This window comes from Corvus moneduloides, chromosome 11, assembly GCF_009650955.1.
Source record: "Corvus moneduloides isolate bCorMon1 chromosome 11, bCorMon1.pri, whole genome shotgun sequence".
Taxonomy (NCBI): Eukaryota; Metazoa; Chordata; class Aves; order Passeriformes; family Corvidae; genus Corvus; species Corvus moneduloides.
In genome coordinates, this window is record NC_045486.1 from 19,075,414 (window position 1) to 19,100,590 (window position 25,177).

Sequence of the window (25,177 nt, forward strand, 5' to 3'; positions counted from 1 at the left end):
TCCTTGGTGGTCCAGGGCCGTGTTTGGGTTTGCATTGATACTTTTATCTTCCTAGGAAGTAGAAAAGGTCAAGCAGTTAATGAACTTATTTTAAGGAATATCAAGTCCAGTTCCAGGCAGATATTCAGCTCTGACAACATTGGGTTGCTGAGCCAAGGGCCCATTTTGTTGTCAAGCAGCTCCTGCTGAGAAACTCATTTTGTAGATAATAGAGAGCCCACTTGAGGGTGGGAGGGGGTGGAGGAATGCTGCTCTTTGGAAAGTTCTCTCATTCAATAGCTGCATGTTCAGGGGAACTTGTGCATCTCCAGCAGTCTGGGATACCTGTCAGAGCTGCAGCAGGCAGGTTTCAGGGAGGCAGGAGCAGGTTTTATAGCTGTGAGCTCAAATTCGCTGCTGTAGGTCACACACTTTAAAGAAACCCTGAACCTTTCTGTTCTGCCAGCACAGGACAAGGTGACAAGAGGAGGCTTTTCTTTTAAAAATAAGTTATGCCATGAAGATTCAGCTGTAAATCATAGATGTCAACCCTTTGGGGGAGTAGTCATACAAAAGATTTTCTAAGCTGTTTCTAGAGTCAGGGGGAGATTGAACCAGACTCTTCACAAAAGGTAACAGGGATGGGATGTTGGGGCACTTATGGTTCACCCAGACAAAGGATTCCTCTGGGATTTCTCTCTCCTCCTTGCTGCTGCCTCTCTCACTGATCTACTGTCGCACATTATCCCTGCTGAATTAAGAATTCCGTCCCTACATTTATCTCTACCTAGGTGAGGTTTTTAAATCAGTTTACCTGCTGGCATCCCAACAGTGATGTGCAAACAGCTTCAGCCACTGAGGTGAGCCCGTTGGTGACCCAGACTGTTCTGTTTGCAGCGATTCCCTGGGAAGTTTATTGGATCACAGCACATCTGGGCAGAGTTCAGAGCTGCCCAGGAGAGCAGGCGAGACTGGCTTGGTTTCCTTTTCAAGTGCCAAGATTTTGTTCAGCTCTGTGAATCCCTCCTTGCAGCAATTAGGCACAGTGCTCCCGAGGTAATGACAAAAATAAATGCAGGAAGTCCATTCCTCAGCAAGGAATTTTTGCTGATGGTGGCATTTTTTGCAGTCTTTAGAAAGCACCTGTAGGAACAGCGTGGAACAATACAGAAAACTGGAAATACTCCATATAAATAGTCACCTGTTACACCCAGAAGTGGAGCAAACACAGCCTGATTGGGAACGTGATTTAGTAAATCAGTCAGCATTAATAAAAAGGACAGTGTAAATGGGAAGCCCATTTTCATAGAATTCCAGAATGGTTTGGGTTGGAAAGGATCTTAAAAATTACCTCGTTCCCATCCCCTGCCATGGGCAGGAAACTTTAAGCCACGAGCTACAGAATTAATCATGTCTAAATATAAATGGTTTTTAATTTTTTTTGTGTTTTTGAATATATTTTAAAGTAATCTCAAGTGAAAGAGCTAAATGCAAGGTGCAAGCTGAACAATTAATTTCAACATCATAATGCTAGAGTTAAAATGGCCTATAAAATACTTATGGATTCTACTTATAAGTAAAATTATTTTCATGTTAAGTAATATGTTAAATAATATTAAATAATACATTACAGTATTAAATAATGCATTAAATAATGTTAAAGATGTTAAATAATAAATTAAAATAAGGTTGTAAAACCATAGAGAGCTCTTTATGGCCCAGAGACATATTTCAATCAATGGAAAAGCTGTTCTGATTACATCCAGGTAATTATGCCTGGCAAGCCAGTAATAAAAATGTTTTAGGGAGGCATTATCAAGCATTAAGAGAAATAAAAACAAAAAGCTGACAGGACAATCCAGCTGGACTATTCCATCCAAACCATTTAGTTCCTAACAGTGAACTGAAAAATCTTGGAAGTTATTGCTCTGAAAAAACAAAGAGCTTTGTGAAAAATTAATTCAAAGCAGAAGAAAAATGAGCCTTAATTTGTCAGGAGAGTTTTAGGCGTGCAAGGGTTTTGATGTCTTGTTGTAGAAAATCCCTGGAAAATATATCCTTTCTATAATAGGGATTGAAGTACTCTACAAAGTTTTAGGAATATTTTAAAATGTCCTACTACTGCAATTTAGTTTTCAGTGTCATATTCAGGACTGGGATGGCATTTGCAAGGACTCATTTTTCCATACTTTAGGGATACACCAACGAGAAAGGAAAGCCCAGTATTGGAATGGAAAGGGAATTTTACCAGGAGCTGCTTTTCAAACACTCCACCCCCCAAGTCCTTAAATAAAACAATGAGCATTAATTTGCTTTAATTGTGTGGAAATCCTTTCCACTTGAGTAAGGCCCTGCTATAAAGGGTTTGCAGAGGTGATACCACAGGGTCAAGAGCAACGGATGAGGAATCATTTGGGAAAAGGCATTTTAAGATAATCTTAAAGCCTGCAAACATAAGAGGAAGATGTGAAGAAACCAACTGTAAGCAAAATACACTATAAGGTAACCCTTTTTTCTACAAACATAGATGCAAGATGTATTTACTTCTCCTGAAAGATCTTAATTAGTGCTTGGAACATGGAAAGTTTAAATACTTTTTTTTCCAATTTTGAGAATGTATGTTCAGCACCATGAATTATTTTAGATTCTTCATAGCTGTGGATGCAGAGTGAGAATGAATTTCAGCCAAGAATTGGAATAGGATGGTGTTTGTAGAGTGGAAATTGTAGATTTGGGCAGATTTTCAGATATTTTAGTGCACCTGACAAGAGCTGATAACATCATCTGTGTTAGAATAATATCTTGTAAAACGAAAACCTTCACTAAGATGAAACTTCTTATGGAAAAATAACATTAACTACAGGACTCAAGTGTGTCTTAAGTTTATTGCATTTAACTACCACAGTTTCCTCGAAGAAGTTTTCTTGAATATCTCATTTGCGTTAATAGGAAACCGTAATTTATATCTGCTTCAGCTAAGAATAGAGTGCTGAATGTTGAAGGTGATAAAAAAGAGTTCCTGGAAGCTGTTCCACAGATTAGGTGCCATTCACTCTGGTGTTTTGACCTTTAACATCAGATTTTGAATGCAGCTCAGGAACTTGCTTTGGCCTCTTCATTTTAATGCAACTCAAACGCTTCCTGAGCAAGCCATTAGGCAGCAGCCAAATTTTGTTGTAATCAAATGGACTCATAGATGGGTTGTTTTCTGTGTCTGGCCAGGATTCTGATTTGCAAATTTAAAAGGGGACTCAGGGCTTCAGGATGCTGTTAGCAAAGGGGCACCGAAACAATTCGAGAAACCATGTAGGGCTCCTGTGGTTAAAAAATGATGTATGCATGAGAGTATAAAGTACAAACAAAGAGTTGCAGGGTTTGGAGCTGTGCCAGGGCAGGTTTAGGGTGGAGATCAGGGAAAGGTTCTTCCCCCCGAGGGTGCTGGGCACTGCCCAGGCTCCCCAGGGAATGGGCACGGCCCCGAGGCTGCCAGAGCTCCAGGAGCGTTTGGGGGATGCCCAGGGTGGGGTTGTTGGGGTGTCTGTGCAAGGCCAGAGCTTGGACTGATGATCCTTGTGGGTCCCTTCCAACTTGGGCTATTCCATGAGTCCCTCTCATGAATCAACATGAAATTCAATCTGTGTCCTGCTGAGGGATGGCACTGCCTTCGAGGGGTCAGCGTGCTGTGACACAGTCCCAGGCCTGCAGAAAGCTCAGTGCCCAAACCCCAGTGTGCATCTCAGTGTGCAGAAACATTTGGTAGATAATGATTTGTGTTACAGTTCACAAAATCCACATTTAATAAGTGCAGTCTGTTGCAGATGTATTGGCCATGCAGCAAATGAGCATAAATTGTTATTTCTTTGAGTGCACAACAGGAGAAAGTTTCCAAAGCAGCTGCTTTCTCTGTATTAAACCAGGTCTTGCACCTGTAAGTTCTGCCTTTGTTGGAAGCAGCTGAAGCATCCCAAGGGCTGAGCAGCTCAGCTGGAGAGGGAAACTTTGCTCTGCTCCTTGTTCAAGGCTCTTGTAAAACCCAGGGCTGAACTGGGAAACTCTTAATCAGCTTAAGGAGACTTAAAATAGAAATCAAGTTAAAATCAAAAATCCATGTAACACAAGCAGCTGAAATGTAATGCTTTCTTATCATCTGAAATTCAATGCATTCTTATCATTACTTACAAGGAGCTGAAATTAATTGCACTAAGAGCTGGCTGCTCCAAACCCTCCCTGCTTTGTTTAAAAACAAACCTCAGAAGAAAACCTTGCCTGATTTAAAACCTTTATTTCTATGTGTATTACAGCTTCCTATTCTGTGTGTAAAGTTAGTAAGGAACTGAGGAAACTCACACTTCCTGGAGAGATAAAAGCACTTACAGATATAAATCCATATCTCCTTAGTCTCAGCTACTTTAATCATCAAAACAATCAATGTCTAAGGTGCACAAACCCCTTTCAAACTGCAAACTATGAATCAAGTGCCGTATTCTGTCCCTCTTCAGCAGAAAGACACCTCAGGAATTTAGCTCCTGAAAACTCGATCTTTAGGCCCCAAATCTGCGAAGTGTCTTAAGAAATGAATTTCAGGCTGAATATGCAGAAAGTTTTGTAAATGAGGCACTGGTGGAAAATTTCACTGTTTATTTGCAGCATATTCTGTAGCTTGTAAAAGTTAAAAGGTTGTGATTATGGAGACTTCTGCAGAGGAAATTTTCCTCTTCTGGATGCAGTTTTTCTACTCTTAAATGACATTTCATCTCTGTAGCAGGTGGAGAAGTTGACTGCAAAACACAGAATGATGCTCCCAAAAATGGTATGCTTGTGATATCAGGGCTGATGAAGATGTGCTATCCGTGGATGTGCCACTGTCACTCATGCTCTGACATTATAGGACATCCAGCCTTATTTTCCTTGACTCCATCAGCAAAGACTTCCTTTTCCAGTAGGATAAGTCAAAGTGGCATGGAATAAGGAGATCTTTGTAAGTGTTCTTCCTATTTTAGTTAACTACACATACCTAGTAATGAGGAAAGAAAAAACCTAGAACAATATTCAGAGAAAGTTAAACCAAAAAAATTTGTTGTTTTTTCAAAATGATGCCTAGCATTCCTCAGCATAGGGAATTTTTCCTGTAAAAAAAAAAAAAAAAAAAAAACAAACAAGTAAACTTTAGAGAAAGAGTTCGAGAAATAGGTGCTGCTTTGGGGATTATGTTCACCAGATATTGTTCTTAAATGAAAACATGGTTGGAGCACAGAATCCCAACTATTTCCTTCCACTGAGCAGTTCTATTGCTGCCTTCCTTATTACAGACTGCAGAAAGAAACGAGCCCAGCTTCTTTTTCCTCCTGTTGTGAAGCCAGAACTCCATCTCTCAGTTAATGTCAGAGGGATGTCTCCTCTCTGCCTGATAAATTCCCATAACTCACCCTACAAACACCAGGGTGTTGAGGGAATCAAACATAGGCCTTTGGCAGAAGTCATGCATAAAATGACCTCCAGCAAAATTCCTTCTCTTCTCCTGCATTCAGTTTTCCATGGATTAGGCTATGTGTTTCTGGTAGTTTGATGATTCTCCTCAGTGCCAGACACTTGGAAAAGAATTTGAGACAAATGTATTTTAAGCTTCTCTTTCCAATATAGTCAAGCCCTGTAGGATCAGTTTCAGCTTTCCTGTGGATAGAAAAGGAGCTGAGATGAGAGGCAGTAGGAACTGTCAGAAATACCCTGAAACATCAAAATAATCACAGAATATCCCAAGTCGGAAAGGACCCACAGGGATTATCCAGCCCAGCTCCTGGCCCTGCACAGACACCCCAACAATCCCACCCTGGGCATCCCTGGCAGCGCTGTCCAAACGCTCCTGGAGCTCTGGCAGCCTCGGGGCCGTGCCCATTCCCTGGGGAGCCTGGGCAGTGCCCAGCACCCTCTGGGGGAAGAACCTAAAATCAGCTCAGGACTCTGTGAAAGTTTCCAGGAAGGCTTTTCCCCCTTATAGGAGTCTGCCTGTTTTGTTCTCTGTGCCTGAACTGTTCATCCATTTCCAGAGGAGTGCAGCAGCAATTCCCACATCTCCTCTTGCCCTCCCACCACACCCATTGTCAGGCTCCTGGAATCTGTGCCAGCAGAGTTGGGATCTCCCTGCTGGTCTTTGTTCCTCCAGGCCCAGCTTTGTGCACCTAAATATGTTGTTTGCCTTATTGCTGTAGGGTTCTTCTCTCTCTGAGTTTCTTTGTTTCTTTCTTTAACAAGTCATTGGGAAGAATCATCATCCAGCAGAGATGAAATTCTGGGTAATCTGGTGCGCTTGTATCGTCTCCATTTGCCTTCCCAGAGGATGAGAGTCTACAGTGAACTACTCCCTCTTTTAGCTGGGAAAGACAAACAAGTCCATGCATTTTTAGTAACTGGATGTAATAAAATTTGAGAGTATTTTCTCTTTTGGCTCTTGGAACAGAGATGTTGGTGGGTATAATTGTGTGGGGTTTCACAAGAATTTATTTTCCTGTTCTGCCAGCTAAGTTCTGTTTTGACCCAATTTTCAGGTTATAAACCTACAGGTGGCAATTAAGAACTGATGATTCACAGCTGTAAAGAAAGTATTTCAGTAAGAGGAGTTTCAGTATTAAAGTACTGCAAAATATTTAAAAAAAATAACAAAAGGAATATATTTCTGATTAAAAACACCATTACAAAAAGCAAAACAGTAAAAGAAATCTCTGGGCACTTTGCAGCACTGCACGGAAATGCAAGTTGGCTGAAACATCTGCAGTATCACATCATCTGCTCTGCAGGAATCTTGTTGAAGGCAATTAATTGTTAATTAGCAATGTGCCTGCAGACAGCTCAGGAAAGGATTGTTTGCTGAGTTAGTCCAAGTTGTCATCTGTAATTTGTGTGGCAGAGCAGTTGCAGGAGCTCAGTGTCTGTGGGAATGGACTGGGGCTGCTTTAGAGAACTTCACACACACCCCTTAAACTCCTGTGCCAGTGCTCAAATGCTGACAGAGCTGAAATGAGATCCTGAATAGCAAAGGGTGTGTTTCACAAGAGCTAATCAATATTTTCCAGGCAATTACTTTACTTTACTGATGTGCAGCATCAGCCAAAAAGACTTCAATAAAGGAAATGTTCTGAGAATACGGGACCTCTTTTTAACTTTTGAAGCAATATATTGCTGTTGCACTCTAGTTAAAAAGTAAAACGTGATTGAGTTGAAATTTTAGGGGCTAAAACATATTTCTTATTATTTTACATTGGGAGGAAAAATAAATGATCTTCATCATGGGTTGACCTGTGTTTTGGAGCTTTGTTCTTGTTTCAGATCTGACACAGAACAAAACCGCTCCCTCATTCACACCAGTGGTTGAGTTTCTAATGGTAACTTGCTGGGGATTTTAATGCATTTTAAAGCAACACTTGGCAGAGTGTGCAGTGTTGCTGCCACCCCTCACTGAACCTGAATATTGCACAGGTTCCCATACTGGGAGGGTAGACAATCAGAGGGGGAAAGGTGGGAAAACTCATGGGGTGAGATGGAGATGGTTTAATACGTAAAGCAAAGCTGCATGTGCAAGCAAATCCAAGCAAAGGATGAATTCCCTATTTCCCTTCAGCAGGGAGATGTTCAGCCATTTCCAGGAAGGAGGACTTCATCCCATGGGATATTTGGGAAGAAAAATGCCACCACTCAAATCATTGTCCTCCCTCCCTCTTTGTCCCATTTTTTTCCTGCTGAGCATGACACCTCATAGCATGGGATGATTAGCTTCATCTTTAAGCTGGAATTTTATTTCTTTAATTACCATGCTCTAGACTCAACCTAAAGCCGACTTGCATTTGTGACATTCCAAGTTTAACCCAAAGCCTGGCTCAGTGGGCTGCTTGTAGAAAAGAAGGGCACTGGACCACTACCTCAGGGTTGGGGGAGATGTTTCTTCCTGTCAGGCTCACTCTTTTCTATCAGAGGTGTGAGAGTTATTCAATTCCTTGAACTCCGTAATTCCTAACAATCTTCCCATATTGACCTGGAGCATCCAGTGAACAAAGCAACCCCTTACCCTACTTTACAACAGGGAAGAAAGAGTGTCTGGGATAAGATAAAGGAGTTTAGGTGCCTGCAGAGAGCATCTGTAATTTGAATTAAACTCTGGCTTTTTCATTGAGTACCTTTAATAATACAAAATATTTTAATATAATCAAAAACGTATCGAGAGGACCTGAGCACAAACTCTCCTCAGAGTTCATGCCTTTTCCAGGCTGGAGCAACTCCCACTAATTATGAGTTAGGCCTGCTGATAACACCTATATCTTCATGAAACCTGCAAATTCAGGCTTTGATCTGGAAGAATGATTGACTATTGACAGTTGTGGTGTTATGCATCAAGTTTTCCTCAGGTCTCTTTGGTGTTTCTTTTATTTGGTCTCACCTGTAAGTCCCATTCAAACATTCCAAAGGTGTCTTCTCATTTAGTGCTGTCATTTATTTGTTATTTTCCAGGTTTCAGTTCAGTCAGATGGGTGACTGCTAATTCTAGGAAGGTGTGTTTAACCTCGGGGTTGGAGGTTCTCTCCAAAATTCATGTTTAGGAAGCTCAAGGTACCATTACCCATTAGCAGAGGGGTGTGTCCCTAAACCACAGTGGGAATGGATGAATCAACTCAAGGAACCCACAATTTGTGCTGCGTCTTCCAGGAGATCAGCACGAGTCTGCAGCAGAAACCCCATTTTGTGGAATATTGTCACCCACTCCTGTCTAGAAGAGGGTGTGGAAGATAAAATGCAAGTAACAAAACACAGATCTCACACTGACAGCAAGGAACAAAGGAAAGGCAACACCAAGAGATGGAAAACTGATTTTTACAGCTCTCCTCAACCCCAAACTCAGCATCTCACCCATTGTGAGGCAATAAATTGGATGGAGAGATATCTACGGCGATAGAGGTTAAGCCTTTCTAAATAGAAGCCAAACAATCAGGTGTTGCTTTACTTAAAATTATCTGCAACAACTAAATCTTTTTTTTTCCCATTGCAGAAAACTGATTAGTCACAAATCAGCCTATTTTTGATTGAAGTCAGCTCACAAAAACAGCTAAAGGCGTCTGTGTTTTTCATCATGGCTTTGTGATTTTAGGCTTTTGATCCGAAATATTGTCAGATTGTTATCACTGATGAAATTCTTATGGTGTTTCTTTGCTTTTATGTAGCTATTTACCCACAAAGAGTCCAGCTTTATGAAATCTTTATATAAGGCTTGTGCAGATTTTGCTTATAGCAAATCTTAACAGAGGTTTTTAAATCCGAAGAGATTTGTTGTTCCCTCCCCCCCCCCCCAATCATATTGTCACAGGGTTCTGTATTGCAGAAACAACACAGAAATTCAGAGTTACAAAAAGGAGAAGAAAGGAGCCAAGCCCCAGTTTTTAATTTCTGAAACTACATCACATGACTTTAGCTGACATTAATTTTGGCAGCCTGGCAGAATCTTGTGGAAATGTGGATTTTTCTTGGAGGTTGCTTTCCCAAGTTACTCTAGGTATGAATGACTTCCCTTGATTAATTTTAGTTTATAAATCTAAATAAATGTAGCCTTGGAACATTGGGTACTTCACAGCACCATTCTCTGGTTAGCAGAAACATCTGATTTCCACCCCCACCCCTGTGCTTTCTGCACAGAGTTGTAAAGGATTCCTTGGGAGTGTGGAGATAAACCTGAATAAAGCAGGACTTGGATTGCTTTTTAGGGCACACCATATTAATGTAGGGCCTGAAAGGTGTGGCCAGGAAACTTATGCAGGGTCTCCCAGCAGGCTGATGGGAACGGGCAGGATGAGGAGCACCAGAGACACAGGCAAGAGCATGAACTGAGAGCCAGCCTGCAATCCAGGGAATTTCTCTCATTGCTACAGCAAAGGCTCCACCAGAACTAAAAAACTCCAGGGTTCTCAACCTGCTCTGAAATTTGTCATTTTATGTTGCAAACACAGTGCAGTGTTGACAAGGATTAGCAGCCAGCAATTACCCCCATAAACACTTCAGCTGGTACGAGACTGAATGGGAGTTGGTGCAGGAGTACAGCAGTGGGTAAAACACTCGACACCAGGAATTAATCATTTCAAATGGTGACCAAATCAGCAGTGAATAAACACCTTCAGCATCTGCCCGTGGCCTGTCTCTTGCAGCAGGCCCTTCAATTGGGGGTCATCAATCTGTTTGATGAAGGTTGGTCTCTCCTCTGTATTGAATCATCAAATGTTTACTGTCCCTTAGCTCCCCTCCAGTTTTAGAATTACTCTCAGGAATAAAATGAGAATTCACTGTCAGCTTTGATGTTCAAGTGTATCCTGTTGAGCCTGCTAGGCCTGGCTGGAATACAGAAAAGCAGTGTCTGTTTTGATCCCTGCTGAAAACAAGATGAAGGAGGGGGTAAAAATAAATATACAAAAAAAAGCCCTTCGAGTTGAGTTTGGTTTATGCAAAGTCAGCTTGGGAAAAATTGATCTATTCCATCCTCAATTAATTAATACCAACTACATTAAAAACAGAGACAAACCACAAATAGACCACCCCAGACCAACCTAGAGCTGGTAATACCCGTGGGGAGGATACTTCTAGAAAAAAAAAATATAAGAATTTTGCATTTTTTTAGCAGTTTCTCCTTTCCCAAGATAGGTGCGACTAGAACTGGCATCAAGAAGAATACAGAGACGCTCATCCTGCACCTGTTAGGTGCAAGGGTTGATGTGACAGAGAGTTGACAAGGTGAAGCCCCAGCACCCATCCTTGTGACAGGCATCGTTAAAATGCAAAATTCTGAAAATTTTAACCACAGCAGAAGCTCCAGTGTGTAATGTACAAGCGGGGTACAAAGTCAGCTCAAGTTAATATAAAATCTATCCGTGGGCATCTTTCCACTGTCCTCCATGCTAATAGGAGTCCAGGCAGTGGGAAAAATCCATGGAGCTGGAGAGTGAGAGGGAGAGTATCCACCTGGAAGAGGAGCAGGCTCTCTCTGGGGCATTCTCCAGCAGAGAATCCTGCATTTAGGAGCCTGTGTGTTCCAAAGTGCATCCCCTGGAGCTGCAGAGCAAAGCCTTGCTGATCGTAGCTGCAGCAGAGTGTGGAGCCGAGGGAAGATTTGAAGCAAGAACCTGGCTTGGGCGCTGCCATTTGCTGAGGAGAAGCTGCAGAGATGAAGACAGGAAGAGGTATTTAATTTGGGTTTGGAAACATAGGATGAAACTGACTGACCTACAAAAAATTTTAAAAAGGAGAGGGTTAAATGGGAAAAAATTCTCTACTCGAAATATTTGATTCAACCTGAAACAAAACCATTTGTAATAATTTTTTCCCCTATTCTCGCCTCTTTTACAGCTTGAATTTTAAGCCAAGCCCCAGCTAGCAATGCCCACATGGGCTGGTTCTGCATTTTCCTGGTGTAACTCGAAAGCGCCCACATTGTTTCCACACTTCCCAAATGTTCCCCCTCCATTTATTTTTTCATCCCGTCTGTCCCCCGGCTCCCCTCGCCGCCCTTTCCAGCTGAAGTTTCTGTCATCTGTTCCCGGCGGGTTCCTTTTTTTAACTTGCCGGGCCTGCGCCAGCCCCGAGCGCCGCAGGTGCGGGGCTGTCCGTGCGCCCCGCCCGCCGCATGCGGGTGCCCCCTCCCCGCCCGAGGGGTGCGGAGCAGCGCCGGGATCCGCAGGGGATGCGGAACGGGGCTGCCAACCTGCCGGGCTCGGCCCTGCCCGCGGGGCGGGGGAGCGCAGGCTGGGGATGCTCGGTGGTGATGCTCGGTGGTGATGCTGGGTGGAGGAGAAGGAGGAGGAAGAGGAGGAGGGGGGAGCTGGCGGGACAGCCTGAGGTGGGCGGAGGGGGGAGGCGGGTGTTAAACCATCGCTCCGGGGAGGGCTGAGCATTTGCAAATTCCGGCTCCAGAGCGCGGGGAGCATCCTACTACCCACGCCGGGCCGCCAGAAGCGGCAGGGCAGGACGAGGCTTCCCGGCTCCCGGGGATCCTGAACGCCTTCTCCGCGCTCCCGGAGCCGCGGCCATCCGCCCGCAGGCAGCGCTGAGCCACAGCCCGGCCCCTGTCCCCGGCGCACAGGCACGGGCAGAGCCCTGGGTGAGTAATGCGGGAGCTCCCCCGCTCCTCCAGGCAGGCCACAACCATTCCAGCCCTTTCTGCACGTCCCCGAGGGCTCCTGGGCTCAGGTGTGCGCCTGGAAGGTGCAGCAGATCTCTGTCCTCTGGTAGGTCAGTCAGGCTGGGATCCGTGCCCGGGGAGGGATTTTTGAAAGGCTTCCCTCGGTTAGGAAGTTGTCTATCTGCACTTGGAAATAACTCCCTTCCCTTGAACGTAACCTTCTCTCTTCCCCCCACCCCTTTCTTTTCCTTTTCCCCTGCTTTACAACTTTTCCAGCCCTGTGGAGTTGCCTCCCTCACTTTCACCTGCAGATTTCCACAGGTAACGAGAAGCCAATGCCGCGCTGGGAGATTTCAGTCATTGGAGATCAGTACTAGCAAGCGTCCTAACACACCTGTGTGTTTTTCTTTTGTTCTCCACTAGGCTGAAAAGTCATGACAGCTGAAAAGACTATTCCTATAATTAATGGCAAGCCAGAAGATGCTTTGGACCCAGAAGCTTCAAGTACTAACCTCGTCCACATCAATGATAAGAAAGTTCATGAAAGAGGCCACTGGAACAATAAGGTTGAATTTGTGCTTTCTGTGGCAGGGGAGATTATTGGGTTGGGAAACGTCTGGAGATTCCCATATCTTTGCTACAAGAATGGAGGAGGTAAGATGGCATCACGTGTGGATTTACATGGAATTAAACACGGGAATTAAAGCGTTAAGAATGCTTTGCAGTGATTTATTGCTCTAGTAAGAGATACGTGTTCAGGATTTCAGTGCATGTGCAGACAGGGAAGCTTTAAACATCTGACAACTAAGAAAAATCGTTGTGTTTCTCTCTCCTTCTCTCCAAACACTGTGTGGTTTATTTTTACAAGTTTCTTCTGTGTTAGTAAATTGAGATATTTTTCTCAGTAGCATTTTTCGTGCAGAAGAAGCCAGTGTTCTGTAATAGTAGTACAGGCTGTCTTCTGCATGTGAATACACACCCAGGCATACTTAACTAAGTTTGTCTGACACAGAAAAGGAGGCAGCACTTTATTTGTCACAACACTGTACTTGGGAGAGGATGAATTTTTTTTTCTAATAATGCCACAAGGACTAAATATTTTTTCTTTGTTACTTGAAATTTTTTATACCTCAGTGTACCTTTTCGTCCCTCAGTACTTCCCCAGTTCCTACAGCAAGGTAGGGGAAGATGTAAAACTACAGGTTACTCAAAGAGAGCAAGCACTAATAAATGTAAAATACGAATGTTGATTGAGAAAGAAAAGAGCAGACTCAACTTCTACAGAAGTATGACATGAGCCATGTGTTGGTTATAGCTGACTATAAACCGTGTAAGATGTATGACAGTTGGGAATAAGCACATCAGCTCTGCTCGGGAAGCAACGAAGGAAGAAAAGTAAATTACAAACTCAGTTTAGAATTCTGTGGACTGGGTTCAACATTCTCCCCACTTAAGGCCTGGGTCAGTGGTAGTGTAAACACAGAGGCTGGGAGAAAAATGGGATGTGCAGGGCTGATAAGCGGTGATCTGCTCTTTGACGGGCTTGTTTGCTAACAATGCTGTGCCAAATTTCTATTCCTTGTCCTTCCTTATCTGAACTCGGGGATGGTTTTTAGCCTGTTTTGTCTGCTGTTTCTACAAGACAAACACTGCTGTGGAAGTTGTGTTTAGTGTTGGAAGTTCCTTTCTTTATGGATCTGTATTTTAGCAAAACTTAGGTTGCAATAGTTCACCCTTTAGAGAATGCTGCTACCAAATCCTGCTGTTATACATGAATATTAACATGCTGCATACCAGATACACAGCACTTCTTGTTGATTGTTAAAGTGTTCCCAGAGAACTTCTGGCAGAGGAAATAACAGAAATATATTTCTGGTGTGTAATTTTTGGGTTCACACGGCCACCTTTAGGTGCCTATTTATAGGTATGTGCCAGCTTGTCAAATGGTGATGCTCTCATTTTTAAGGCTGTAACATGAGGCACAAAGAATTCTAATCATTGCTTGGGGTGATTTGATGAAAGACTAATTACTTGAATATGATATTTAATTAATTTAATTAAGAATAGAATGAGTGGGTGTGATTGAATTGGTCATGTCCTGGCACCATGGGACATTTGCCATTGAGCAGTTTTAGTCAATGAAGGCTCAGTCTGTGACCTGTGGCTTTGTAACCCCGTGCTGGAATTAGACCAGAGCTTGTTCTTAGTACTTTCATCCGATGCATCAAACTCCTTGGTGTGTGGTAGGGGGAGGCAGTGGTAAATATCTGAGCTAGTTGTGAATAAGTTGCTGCTTCCAGAACAAATTTGGAAGCTGTAGTATGGAACTTGTGAGGTCTGACCTCTCTGGGACTTACTCCAAGTCATAACGTGGAGTGTAGGAATCATCTCCTATAATTTTAGGTTCTTCTTGTGGATGTTCAGGTTTTAAGGAAAATTAATTTCTTTGCGTGCTTAGAATTAGGTATTTCTTGGAATGTGATCTTTTTGCAAGCTGGGAAACCTGATGTTTTCTCATTTTCCTGATGTATGCCTGTTGGAACAGTGTTGGAAAAACAGTCTGAGCTGATACTTTGGTTTTCCACAAGTTGCCATGTTAAACTCACTATGATTGTGTGCATGAGAGGGCCAAGTGCATTTGATACTGACCAGTAAATCATCCAGAGAACCCATGCAAATATTCCATTCTTTGTGGAATCCCCATGGATTGCTTGAGAGGCACCTGGGATTCAGCTCTAGGGAAATTTCCTGGCTGAGAGAAGAGACTCCTGGTGATGAGATGTGAAAGAAACAGTCAGAGCAGGTGGATTTAATTGTCTCAACTTTCTGATCGAGGTGGCTGAAGTACAACAGCTGTTTCGGGGTGTGGGTGTGCTGTGTTTGGGGTTTGCTGTGGTTCACTGCCTGTGCTGGATTTTACTGCCAGCATCCAACGAAAGTGTTGATGCTTTGTTGTTTTCCTAGAATTTCACATTAATATTTCTGGCTGATGAGGCCAAGCCCTGCTTTCCTGTCCTTGTAAGTAGTTCTGAAGTTTGTTTCCTCATTCCCTTTTCACAATCCTTATCATCAGGCTCATATAAATAATGTGAAAAGGATTTCTTGGATTTAATATCTGTAACCCTTCTTCACCCCTGAAAAAAGCAGGGGAGGTAGTGTAGACCGATGTGGTGCTGAGCAGAGCAGAACTTTGCAGCTGAGCACGGCTGGGATCTTTTCTGTGTTTGAGAGCCTCATGAGCTGACTTTATGCTGAGGAACTTTGATCTCGTCTGGTTTAGCCCTGGCTTACGGGTTAGCTCTTGATATTTGGGGCAGGAGTAAATCCATCCTGCCCTGCCAGCGTGATGCCTGGGGGATGGCTCACAGCTGATCCTTCCTTTACTGGGAAAATCCTCACTGTGCTGTTGAGGAACTGGATTCATTCTAACCAACACCCCCTAATACTCACTTGCAGGTGCTTTCCTCATCCCCTACGTGGTCTTTTTTATTTGCTGTGGAATACCAGTATTTTTCTTGGAGACAGCCTTGGGACAGTTTACAAGTGAAGGAGGCATCACATGCTGGAGGAAAGTTTGCCCTCTATTTGAAGGTAACAATTCTGTGTTCTACTACAAAAGAAAGCATTCAATTTGAAGTAAAATGAAATAAACAGTATCAAAATGGAAGTTAGGATATACTTAAGAGTAAGCATTTGTTTTTAAATTACCTGACAAGCAGTTTTCTTTTGTATCTCACTTTTTATTTTGCTTCTCCAGGCATTGGCTATGCTACCCAAGTTATAGAGGCACACCTAAATGTATATTACATCATCATTTTAGCATGGGCTATCTTCTATTTGTTCAACTGCTTTACTACAGAGCTTCCCTGGGCTTCCTGTGGCCATGAATGGAATACAGGTATGACCTCAGCAGAGATTGCTGCTATACAAATCCTTCCAAGTGATTTATTGACACTGAAATGTCCTGAACAAAGCCATTGCTGTGGCCAAGTCAGTGGAAGTGGGCCAACCACATCCCACTACAGCAAGAGAAAGGAAACCTGGAGTGGAACTGCCTTGGACCTTTCTGGGTTGGGTCATTGTGTAAGCATTTACTCCTGGAGAATTTAATGTCAGCAGAAAAAGACTATGGATTTCGTTAATTCTGTAAGATGTTCTGGCTAAATCCCAAGACTCTCATTTGCAATCATATCTATTCTCCCTGAACACAGAGAGTGAATTCTGGAGCAGAGAATGACCTGATGACAGGTTGCAATCTTGCTCTTTCACTCTAATGAGATCAGGAGGAGTTTGAATGGAGAGGAAAAAATATTAAATGTGGATCTTTGGATTTGCTCTTTTAAATGCCAGATGTTGAGGGATAATGTTCATCAAGCTACTTCTGGAAATTTAGTCTCATAAATAATCCTTACTGCATGTAAAGTAGCCTCCTGCATGAAGGATGAGGTGTGCATTCATGAGGGTTTGCAGGGTAGGGCTCTGCATCTGTCCTCTCATTGATATTTATATCTGTAATTCTCTGCTCATTGAGTCTGTAGATCACAAACATCCATGGGGAGGATCTCATCCCAGTGCCATGTTCCCATGTTCCTGAAGTTTTGCATTTTTCCCTTAAATCACAGTCCAATTTCAAATCAAGTACCCATTGTACCGTCTTTCATGGTTTCACTGATTGGTCATTTGTTGTGCTCTTTGAGCCCACCTAAAGCTGCCTGAAATCTTAGTTTATGTCAGGGAATGAACTTTGGGCCCAGTGGATGTAGAAGGCTTTGGTGTCAGTTTTGGCAGCCCTGCAAAGGAGCTTGGCCAGTGTTATCACTGCTCAAATGCTCAGCAGCGCTGAGCTGCTTTGGCCTTTCTCTGTGTTAGAGATAATTATGATAAACCAGAGGAAATATCCACTTGTCTTACCAGGAAAAAGTGGAAGTTTATGGCTGGCCATGTTCCCTAAACCATTTGTAGCCGTAACCCATTGAACCAGCAGCTGGAGTAGGAGCATCTTGCAATTCCCAATCCATCGCCTCAGTTTCTCAATGTTTGTTTCTTCTGAGGGGATTTTTTGGCCCTGTGCCTCTGGGAAGCGTTGTAGGAGGGTCCTCATGGATGTTTCCCTGGGTTATCCTAATCTGGTGTTGCAGAAGTAGCAGCTGTTGCATTTAGTGCACCCAGAAACTTTAAGCCCACCCAGAAAACGTGGTGTAGAATGGAGGCTTTTTCCCATTCCCAAGGTGCACAAACTGGGAGATGAACAACAGCAACTGTGCTCGCATGTCAACAGAGCAAACTCTTTTTTTTTTTTTTGTTCTTTTCTAGAAAACTGTGTGGAATTTCAAAAACTTAATATGAGCAACTGCAGTCAAGTCTCTTTACAAAATGCCACCTCTCCAGTGATGGAATTCTGGGAGTAAGTGCACAGAAACTTTATATTTGATCAGACTGTTTGTTACCTTGCAATGATTTGATCATTTACACATGGTTAGATACCTCGTAACCCTATAGCACTTAGGGATGTGAGCTCAACTGGAAATTTTCTTATTTGCCACAGTCAGAATGAGAGTTTTTAACTCTTTTTTTAGAGGATACAAGGAAAGGAATTCCATATCCTGAAAGGACATAGAACAAAGTGTGCCACTTGCTCGGGAGCTTGGCTCCTGCTGCTGGAGGAAAGAGCCTCAAATCCATACTAATGAGGAGGCAAAGGTGAAAGAAAGAGGATGATTTACAATATTCTTTTTTTCCTTTTCTTTTTTTTTTTTTTCCCCCAAATGTTTCTTCCCTTAGGAGTTTGAGAGCTGCATCCTCATCCTTGTTTCAGCTAACTAATACTCTGGCTTCTGTATCTCATTATTTTTTAAAGGACTGTGTAAGTGTTAGTTATTCAGCCAGAATAACAGCAGAGTTTAACTCTCTCCTGTCCCCCTGACTCTGATTTCTTGTTAGACTAAGAGAAGGAAATCATCTGTTTGCAAAAGATGATCTGCTTTTGTGGTGACATATTTTTCCTGACTATCAATATTTAATCAGGGCAGTGTAGTCTCCCATTTGCTCCTCGCAGGGCGTTGTGTGTGTTAAGCCAGTCACACAAATGGAATGTTGCTTTTAACGCTGAGTGATTTCACAACTCGAAGCCTGCTACAAAATTCTGGGTTACTACAATTTCTTGGGGACCCATTCATTTTATCTTGAAGACAGAGCCTTATTCTGAGGCTGTTTTGTGTTCAGGACAGCAACAGCTACACTTTGAAAGAACCAAGAATGAAAACTCCTTGAGGGGAGAACTCTACATGGACATAATTTCCTTGAATCTTAGGATGTGCTGTTGTCTGCCTGAACCTCTTTTTCTTGCTACATCAGTTAACTTAGACTTCATGGGTTCTTTCAGCAAATAATACTGTTTTATTTCAAAATAAAATACTCCCCCCCCAGCTAAATTAAGCCTGAACAATATGAGAGGTATTCACTCTCTGGGTAAAACTGAAATTTTATTTTCTGTTCAAATTTTCAATAATCTGAACATCAATAATCTGAAATCAAAATATACCTGCTCCAGTGTTTCAGAATAAACAAGAGTTTCTCAGGTGGCATCACTTAATGCTACAACTTAGTTTTATTTTAGCAAAAATCTCTTAGGGTTCTTTGGGATAATGAGAATTAAGACTTCATATCATTAGAGTCAATGAACAGAATATTTTCTCAATTATTAGCCAATTTACCCCTGCATTTATATTATTTTTCAGCAGTATTCCCAACTCGGCCACTGCTGGTAACTCCAGTTACCCAGAGAAGTAAGAAATGTTCAGTTCAATTGCATGGAGGGCACAGAGCAAGTGTTATACTCTCACGTTTCTATGGTTTTGTGGGTTTTGTGTTAGTGCTCATCTCTGGATTGCCTGAATTCCTGTGTCAGTGTTATTTTGAAGCACATCCAAAGCCATTTGAAGCACGTTCCTTCTCAGAGATCTCTAAAAATGAAGCCAAACAAGATTCTCTGGCTTGCAGTCAAGTTGCAGTGGGTTTTAAACCCTTCAATTTTGGGGCATATTTCCCTACCTGACTTTGGCTAAGTCAGGAATGAATTATGAAACTAGAAGGGATAATCGGATTTCAACTTTTCTCTTAACTGGGTTTACAGTCTTGAGTATAAAAAGTTGAAAATATGTGGTCCAAACCTTTTAAAAATCACAAACAGCAAAAGAAAAGATAAATTAAATAATCTGTTATTTATCTGAAACTTCTTTCTTTACCATGCCACAGACAAACTTCTTGTAACACTAACAGTTTACTGGCCAAAATAACTTAAGATATTAAATTTATCTGCTTTCTCTGTCCAACCAAAACTGGAGTTCTTCACACAGAAGAAAAATATACTCTCTTCCTGCTAAGGAAGGGGTTTGCCTTGTTTAAAATTTAAGTGGTTATGATGTTGCATGGCTTCAAAATTAAAAAAAAAGACATAACAGTTTCAAAGTGGAAGAATGAGCCTCATTAAAAATTAGGACTGATTTTGCATTGAAATAACTCATTGGAATTAAGATTATAATTAAATTATATGTCTTAATTACACAGCAGTGGCCTTTCTGTATAAATGTGCAGAGCAGATCCCAGAGCAGTTAATACAAATTAAATATGAATTTGTTTGGAAGATAAGTGTTACCAGCAATGTTATTTCCCTCAGCCAGAGGTGGTGTTCTCGTGATGATGCTTTACTACATTGTAAATTCTGGTGCCAGGAGCCATAAACTCGTTGTAAACTTGTTGAAACAATTAGTAAGAGGTGAGTAGCTGGAGTAGACTGCACAGAGCAGCTGCTCAGGGCTATTTCCAGAGCTCGCATGGGCAGCGTGTGAGGATCCTCCTTGCAGCAAAAACCCTTCTCAGACCTGGGGTTATTTGCATAACCACCAGGTTCCTTACAATTAATTAACTACAATTAATATAATTAATTAAAATTAAGTTAAAAATACAATTGATGCTTGGCAAGGGGAGGGGAAAGCTCGAGGTTTCTTCTGAATAACCATTTAGAACCTTTCCCTGTAATGCCAAGGCTGCCATTGAAATTCCTCCAAGTCGTGGCCACATAAAGCCAATTTATTGTGTGAGGGGTTGGCTTTGGGGAAAAAAAATTGGGGTTTTGTGGGATTTTTTTGTATTTGTGGTGGGGTTTTTTGTCTGTTGAGTTGTTTGCTGTACGTGAGCTTGTTTACACCTAAAACTCAATCCTGCGTTTGTAACGTGTCAGGCTGATGCTGCAGCTTTCCTTTCAGAGCTGTATCACATTGCCACAGCCTTGTAGAGTAATCACAATGTCTTCAGATGGTTTTAATTAAACCCAGCCTAACCAGAAGAGTGCTTGGGGAAGACTCAGTAATTCCCCAGCGTTTTTGCTGTGCTCTGTGCTGCTCTCAAGTCCAGTGCTCCCAGTCTGAGAGTTACTCGTGCTGAGGGAGGTACAGGAGCAGGGGGACAAGTTGGATTTGGTTTTGTGTGTGCAAATGAATACACCAGGCCCAAAACATCTTTATTTCTGGCTTTGGAACGGAATCTTTTTTAACTGGTGCTGTTAATAATTTTCCACTAACTATGCTGTAAGGCTCAGCCTTTATTTACTCGTGACTGGAATGAAATCCAAATCCTCAGCTGGCTTGAGGATTGCAAACAAAAACTTCAGCCTTTCTGCTGAAATGTTTGTAGCTGTTGGTGCTTCTGTGGCCTTGGCGACTCCTAAAGCTGTGGCTTGAGTCAGGCAGGGACTCACCCATGGGCAGAGGTGGCAGAGGATACCTGGCAGTGCCATGAAGCTTTTCCAGTTCCCCTTCCTCCGGTGTGCCCAGAGGATGCTGTTCCCTTGTTCCCTGAGCAGGTATAGCCTCACTTCTTCTGATAATTCATCATTATCTACCTGCTTTGGTAACTGTCACACAAAGGGTGTGTGAGGGTTTCGTTTTTACCTTGCATGGATTGATTATTTGTTAAAACAAATAAAAAAAGGATTCAGAGGGAAAACCTGCAGCAGGTCTTAGATGCTGTTTTCCTCTTGGTACATGCCAAAGAACTTATTAAACTTCAAAACTTTAAATATTTTTGTGAGGCTGTGGTTGATAACCACCTACCTGTGGCTACACAGTGAAAACGGTCTGATCCTGCTGGAGGAGCAGCAGGCAAAGTCTGGGAGTTTGAACATTCTTTTCTTCTTCTCCTGCTTGGACATGTCTATCCCTGTTATTGTTTTAAGACTTCATTTGGGTGAGGAGACTAACCACTGGCAACTGATCAAAATTAAGGGATTAATATGTTTCTTGCTTTACTCAAAAAGGCCTTGCAAACCACAGCCTCGACAAGTTCCACACTCTGTGGGTACAGTTCCTAAGATAAGCAGCTAAACTGATGTAAGTTCACTTTTTATTCCTCAAACTCTCTGCTGCTGTGTTCCAAAGGACAGACCAAAGTCTGAACCTCCACTTTCCCCTTCATGGTGGTGCCAGCATTCAGAGACTGACCTGTTTTCTCCCTTTAAGGCATTTCCCTCACTCCAATCGTATAGTTTACTTATGGATTTTCTAAGAAAAAGTAATAATCATAGTTTCAAGGTGTGGCACATGCAAATTTAGTGCCCAAATTTCAAACATAGTGGTAGCTGTGATGTTGATAATTACTGATGAATTTAAGCAGGACATTAAAGAGAACTGTGGCCGTAGGTGAGGGTGTATTTGTAGGAATCAGAACAGGAGGGGGAGATGCTCTGCTCCATCACTTTTCTGCTTTCCTAGGAGAGGGAATTGCCTGGCAGGTGTGGGGGCTGCAGCCATGCCGTGTGTGCTCCTTTGGCTGCTGCTGCAGTCTGTCACCACGGGCAGGAATTTGAGGTTTCCAGTGCCTGGGAAGGGAGCTGGACAGAAAGAGGACCCACGGTTTTGTGGCTGATTCCACCTCAATAGTTTTTTATTGGCTGTGGAGCAACAACTTAGTCCTCTGTTAAAGGAGGTCTGGTTGTTGGCCTGTCACTCTCTGGAGGGGGTGACACATCCTTAGCGTTTCCAAGTAGAGCCTAGTGAGAAAAAACATTGGTTTTGTCTGGGCAAAAGAAAAGGGGCTGTTCTCAGCAAAAAGGAAAAGGCACAAACCCTTTCCTTGCAAAGTCAAAAAAGAGGTTTTTCCTGTTTCATTCAGGCTACAAATGAGTGCAGGAGTCACATTGTGGTTAATCCCCAGCACAGTGAGAAGTCAGGGGCGAGCTGAGTCTGGTCCTGCTGTGCTCAGTACCCAGGGGACTCAGCACCACTCCAAACCAGCCCTTTGTGGGTGTCTTGTAGGACACTGAGCTGTGCCAGACCCTCCTCTTTCTGCCCAGTTCGTAAGGGGCCGTGTGAAAATTGCTTTTTGTTTGGAGCCACGTGAGCTCTCCATCTGGGTTTGCCTCAAGATCACTGACTTTGCCTGACTTCAGCTGAAAAAAGCAAATGAGATTGGTGTCAAAATGCTGCCAGTTTCTCCTGTATTGAGGGCTGAACCCTAAGCCAGGTGGATGAACTTCCATGGTTTTTGATTTTTACGTTTCCTGTTGTACATAACACTTTTGCTCTGGACAATGAAAAAATGACCTTCAAGTTTGCAAGTTCTCCTGACTTTCTACTCCATTGGGAATTTGTAGCATTTGGTTGATTCCTGTGTCAGAATATGGTCAAGCTTTGGCTTGCAGTGGTGTCAAAACCAGAAACTAATTTTTTGTGGCAAAGATCATACGTGAGCCACTTAAAATATCCCTTAACTGCATAATTGTCAAAGTTCTAGAATGGTATTATGACTATTCATAGTAGGTAAACACGCTCAGAAGCTGAGTGAGGTGCTTAAATTATGATCTTTAGAAGCTGCTGGCTTAGATCTCCAGTTTTGCTGCAAAATGGGAAATCTTGTTTATTTGTAACCATAGGGGCATTTCCATGGCTGTGGTTAACACAGGAATGTGCGTTTACAGACGTGCACATCTACAGATGCCAGTTTTGCTATTGTAGGGAAAGAATTATAGGAGAGAAGCACATTTTGCTCCAAGGGGTAAAATTAATATAAAATGAAAAGTCTAAAACAGCAAAACCTCAGTTGTGCCAGGATGGGCTTGGCCAAATCAGCCAGGAGCAGCACGAGCCAAAAGAACCAGGGGTGTTTCTTCTGCCTTTGCCAGGGGTTTCATTGCTTTCTCATGAGCTGTTGGTTTGCTGGGTTTGTCATGTGAGGCTTTTTGGTTTTAATTTTTTTATTTATGAACAAAACCCCTCTACGGAAAGGCCTCCCTTCAGCTAGACCTGGTTTTATGCAAGTATAAAACCAGCTCATCCCCTTTTTCCCCGAGTTATCATGTACAACCTCCCACAAGTATCTACACAAACTTTTAAATCTTCTAGAAAACTGAAAATAAGATATTTCTGGTGCTATTTGCTGCCTGAAACCAATGAGTCCCCTCCAGCAGCTCCCCTGTGTGAGAGGTCCTGCCTAGCACAAGCTGAAAAGTCACATCCATGCTTGACAAAGTTGCCCACTCCAGGAATTATTTTCTTTAGTGGCTGACCACAGGAATGGGATGTGCAAGGCCGGATGTGTGAACAAATCACATGAAACTCTTCCAAGGCATATTTTTCAATGCCTCTGGAACCTCTTAAATATCCAACCGGCCTTGTAAATAATAGATTGTTATTTCCAGCTGTCCAAGAATGAGTCCATTGCTTTTATTCCCTGTCTTGGAATTGGGAATGTGAAGGGCTTTGGTGAGAGGCATTTTAGAGATGAACAAGTAACTGAAAACATTGTCAAGCAGGAATCACATTCCTCTGGTTTTTGGCTATCTCAGCATGGATGCTGTGTAAAGGACTTACTTCCATGCAATTCATCAAGCCTCTGTCTATTTTTGGCTCTTGAAAAAGTATCATCATAAGAAAAACCAAATGTTTAGACACTTTTTAAGAGTATTTCCCAAGTATGGCTTTGCAGATTCAGGGCATTAACAGAAAGGGTGGTTGCTTGGGATTTTAAATTGAATTAAATTTTATTTTTTTCATTATTTCACTGTTTTCTACTATATTCCTATAAGGCAGCAAAATTGCTTTGCAGTGTCAGGAGGACTTCCAGAGGAAACTCATTAAATATTGCACTGCAGTTCCTGGAAAGGCTACAGAACCTTTCCAATCAGTCAGTGCAGGCCTGGGAACAGCAGTGTGGGTATAGCTGTCCTCAGGGTGCAAAGGAAATAACTGATCTCTCCCCCAAATCCCTTCAACAGCTCTTCTGTCATTATCTCCTATCTGATGTCCATAGGTTTTACTTCATAAATGAAAAAATGAGTCAGTAGAATTTATCTGCATTTAATTAACAATACTGCAAAATTTGCAAGTGCTACAGCAGAGTGATATTTTGTGAAGACTCAAGTCCAGGGTCAGTGAGTATAAGAAATGTGTTGAAGGAGGGATTTTTTCAGTTTTTAAAATTTTTTTTGCCGGTCAGGTAATGGTTTTCTTTTAGCCTGCTCTGTGAGGAAGAGATAAGAGCTTATCACCATTCATTTGTTACATGAGTTTGGAGCCAAAACCTCTATTTTACAAGAACATGCAGTAGTTCTCAATATTTTGTGCTCTGTAGTTCTCATTTGATGGACATTTAATTAAGAGAGAAAAGCTCAGTACAACTGCACAGGTTGTCTAAAAAGCTCCACAGAAATTCTGAGAGGCAACAGCTTGACTCGCATTTCTTCTGGGTGCTTTCAGTTCACAGCTGGTGCTGTGTGCTGAGCTAATTTATACCACTTAAGGTGAATAAAAAGGGAGATTTTTGTCACTGGATGACTTCTTCAGAGAGGAGAAGAGGGGAAATTACAAAAAAAAGCCTGAAGGAGTCGTTGGATGTATTGAGAAAAGAGACTGTAGAGCAGAGGTGAGTGGAACAGCACAAAAAAAGATTGAACAGGATTAAACCCTTGGGCTTGCTGAAGGAGAACGTGCCATGGCTTCAGTGAGAGAGGGGTAAGGAAATAGGTCAGGAATGGTTGTAGGAATGGGATGTTCTGTGCTTGGC

The 25,177-nt window shown here is 42.4% G+C and overlaps 1 protein-coding gene across 3 annotated transcripts in view; it reads left to right on the forward strand.

Annotated features, from left to right (window-relative positions):
* The first annotated feature begins 11,882 nt into the window (after positions 1 to 11,882).
* SLC6A11 (solute carrier family 6 member 11) overlaps positions 11,883 to 25,177 on the forward strand; it is an 87,010-nt gene continuing 73,715 nt past the window's right edge. Inside the window, exons 1-5 of one of the 3 annotated variants that reach the window (XM_032120650.1) lie at positions 11,883 to 12,100; positions 12,545 to 12,775; positions 15,578 to 15,712; positions 15,879 to 16,019; positions 17,435 to 17,525. In XM_032120650.1, the coding sequence (XP_031976541.1) occupies positions 12,556 to 12,775; positions 15,578 to 15,712; positions 15,879 to 16,019; positions 17,435 to 17,525 (587 nt within the window). In that variant the 5' untranslated portion in view covers positions 11,883 to 12,100; positions 12,545 to 12,555. Of the gene's footprint in view, positions 12,101 to 12,202; positions 12,228 to 12,336; positions 12,443 to 12,544; positions 12,776 to 15,577; positions 15,713 to 15,878; positions 16,020 to 17,434; positions 17,526 to 25,177 lie in introns of those variants that run through there. The other 2 variants (XM_032120652.1, XM_032120651.1) reach the window with 2 other exon arrangements.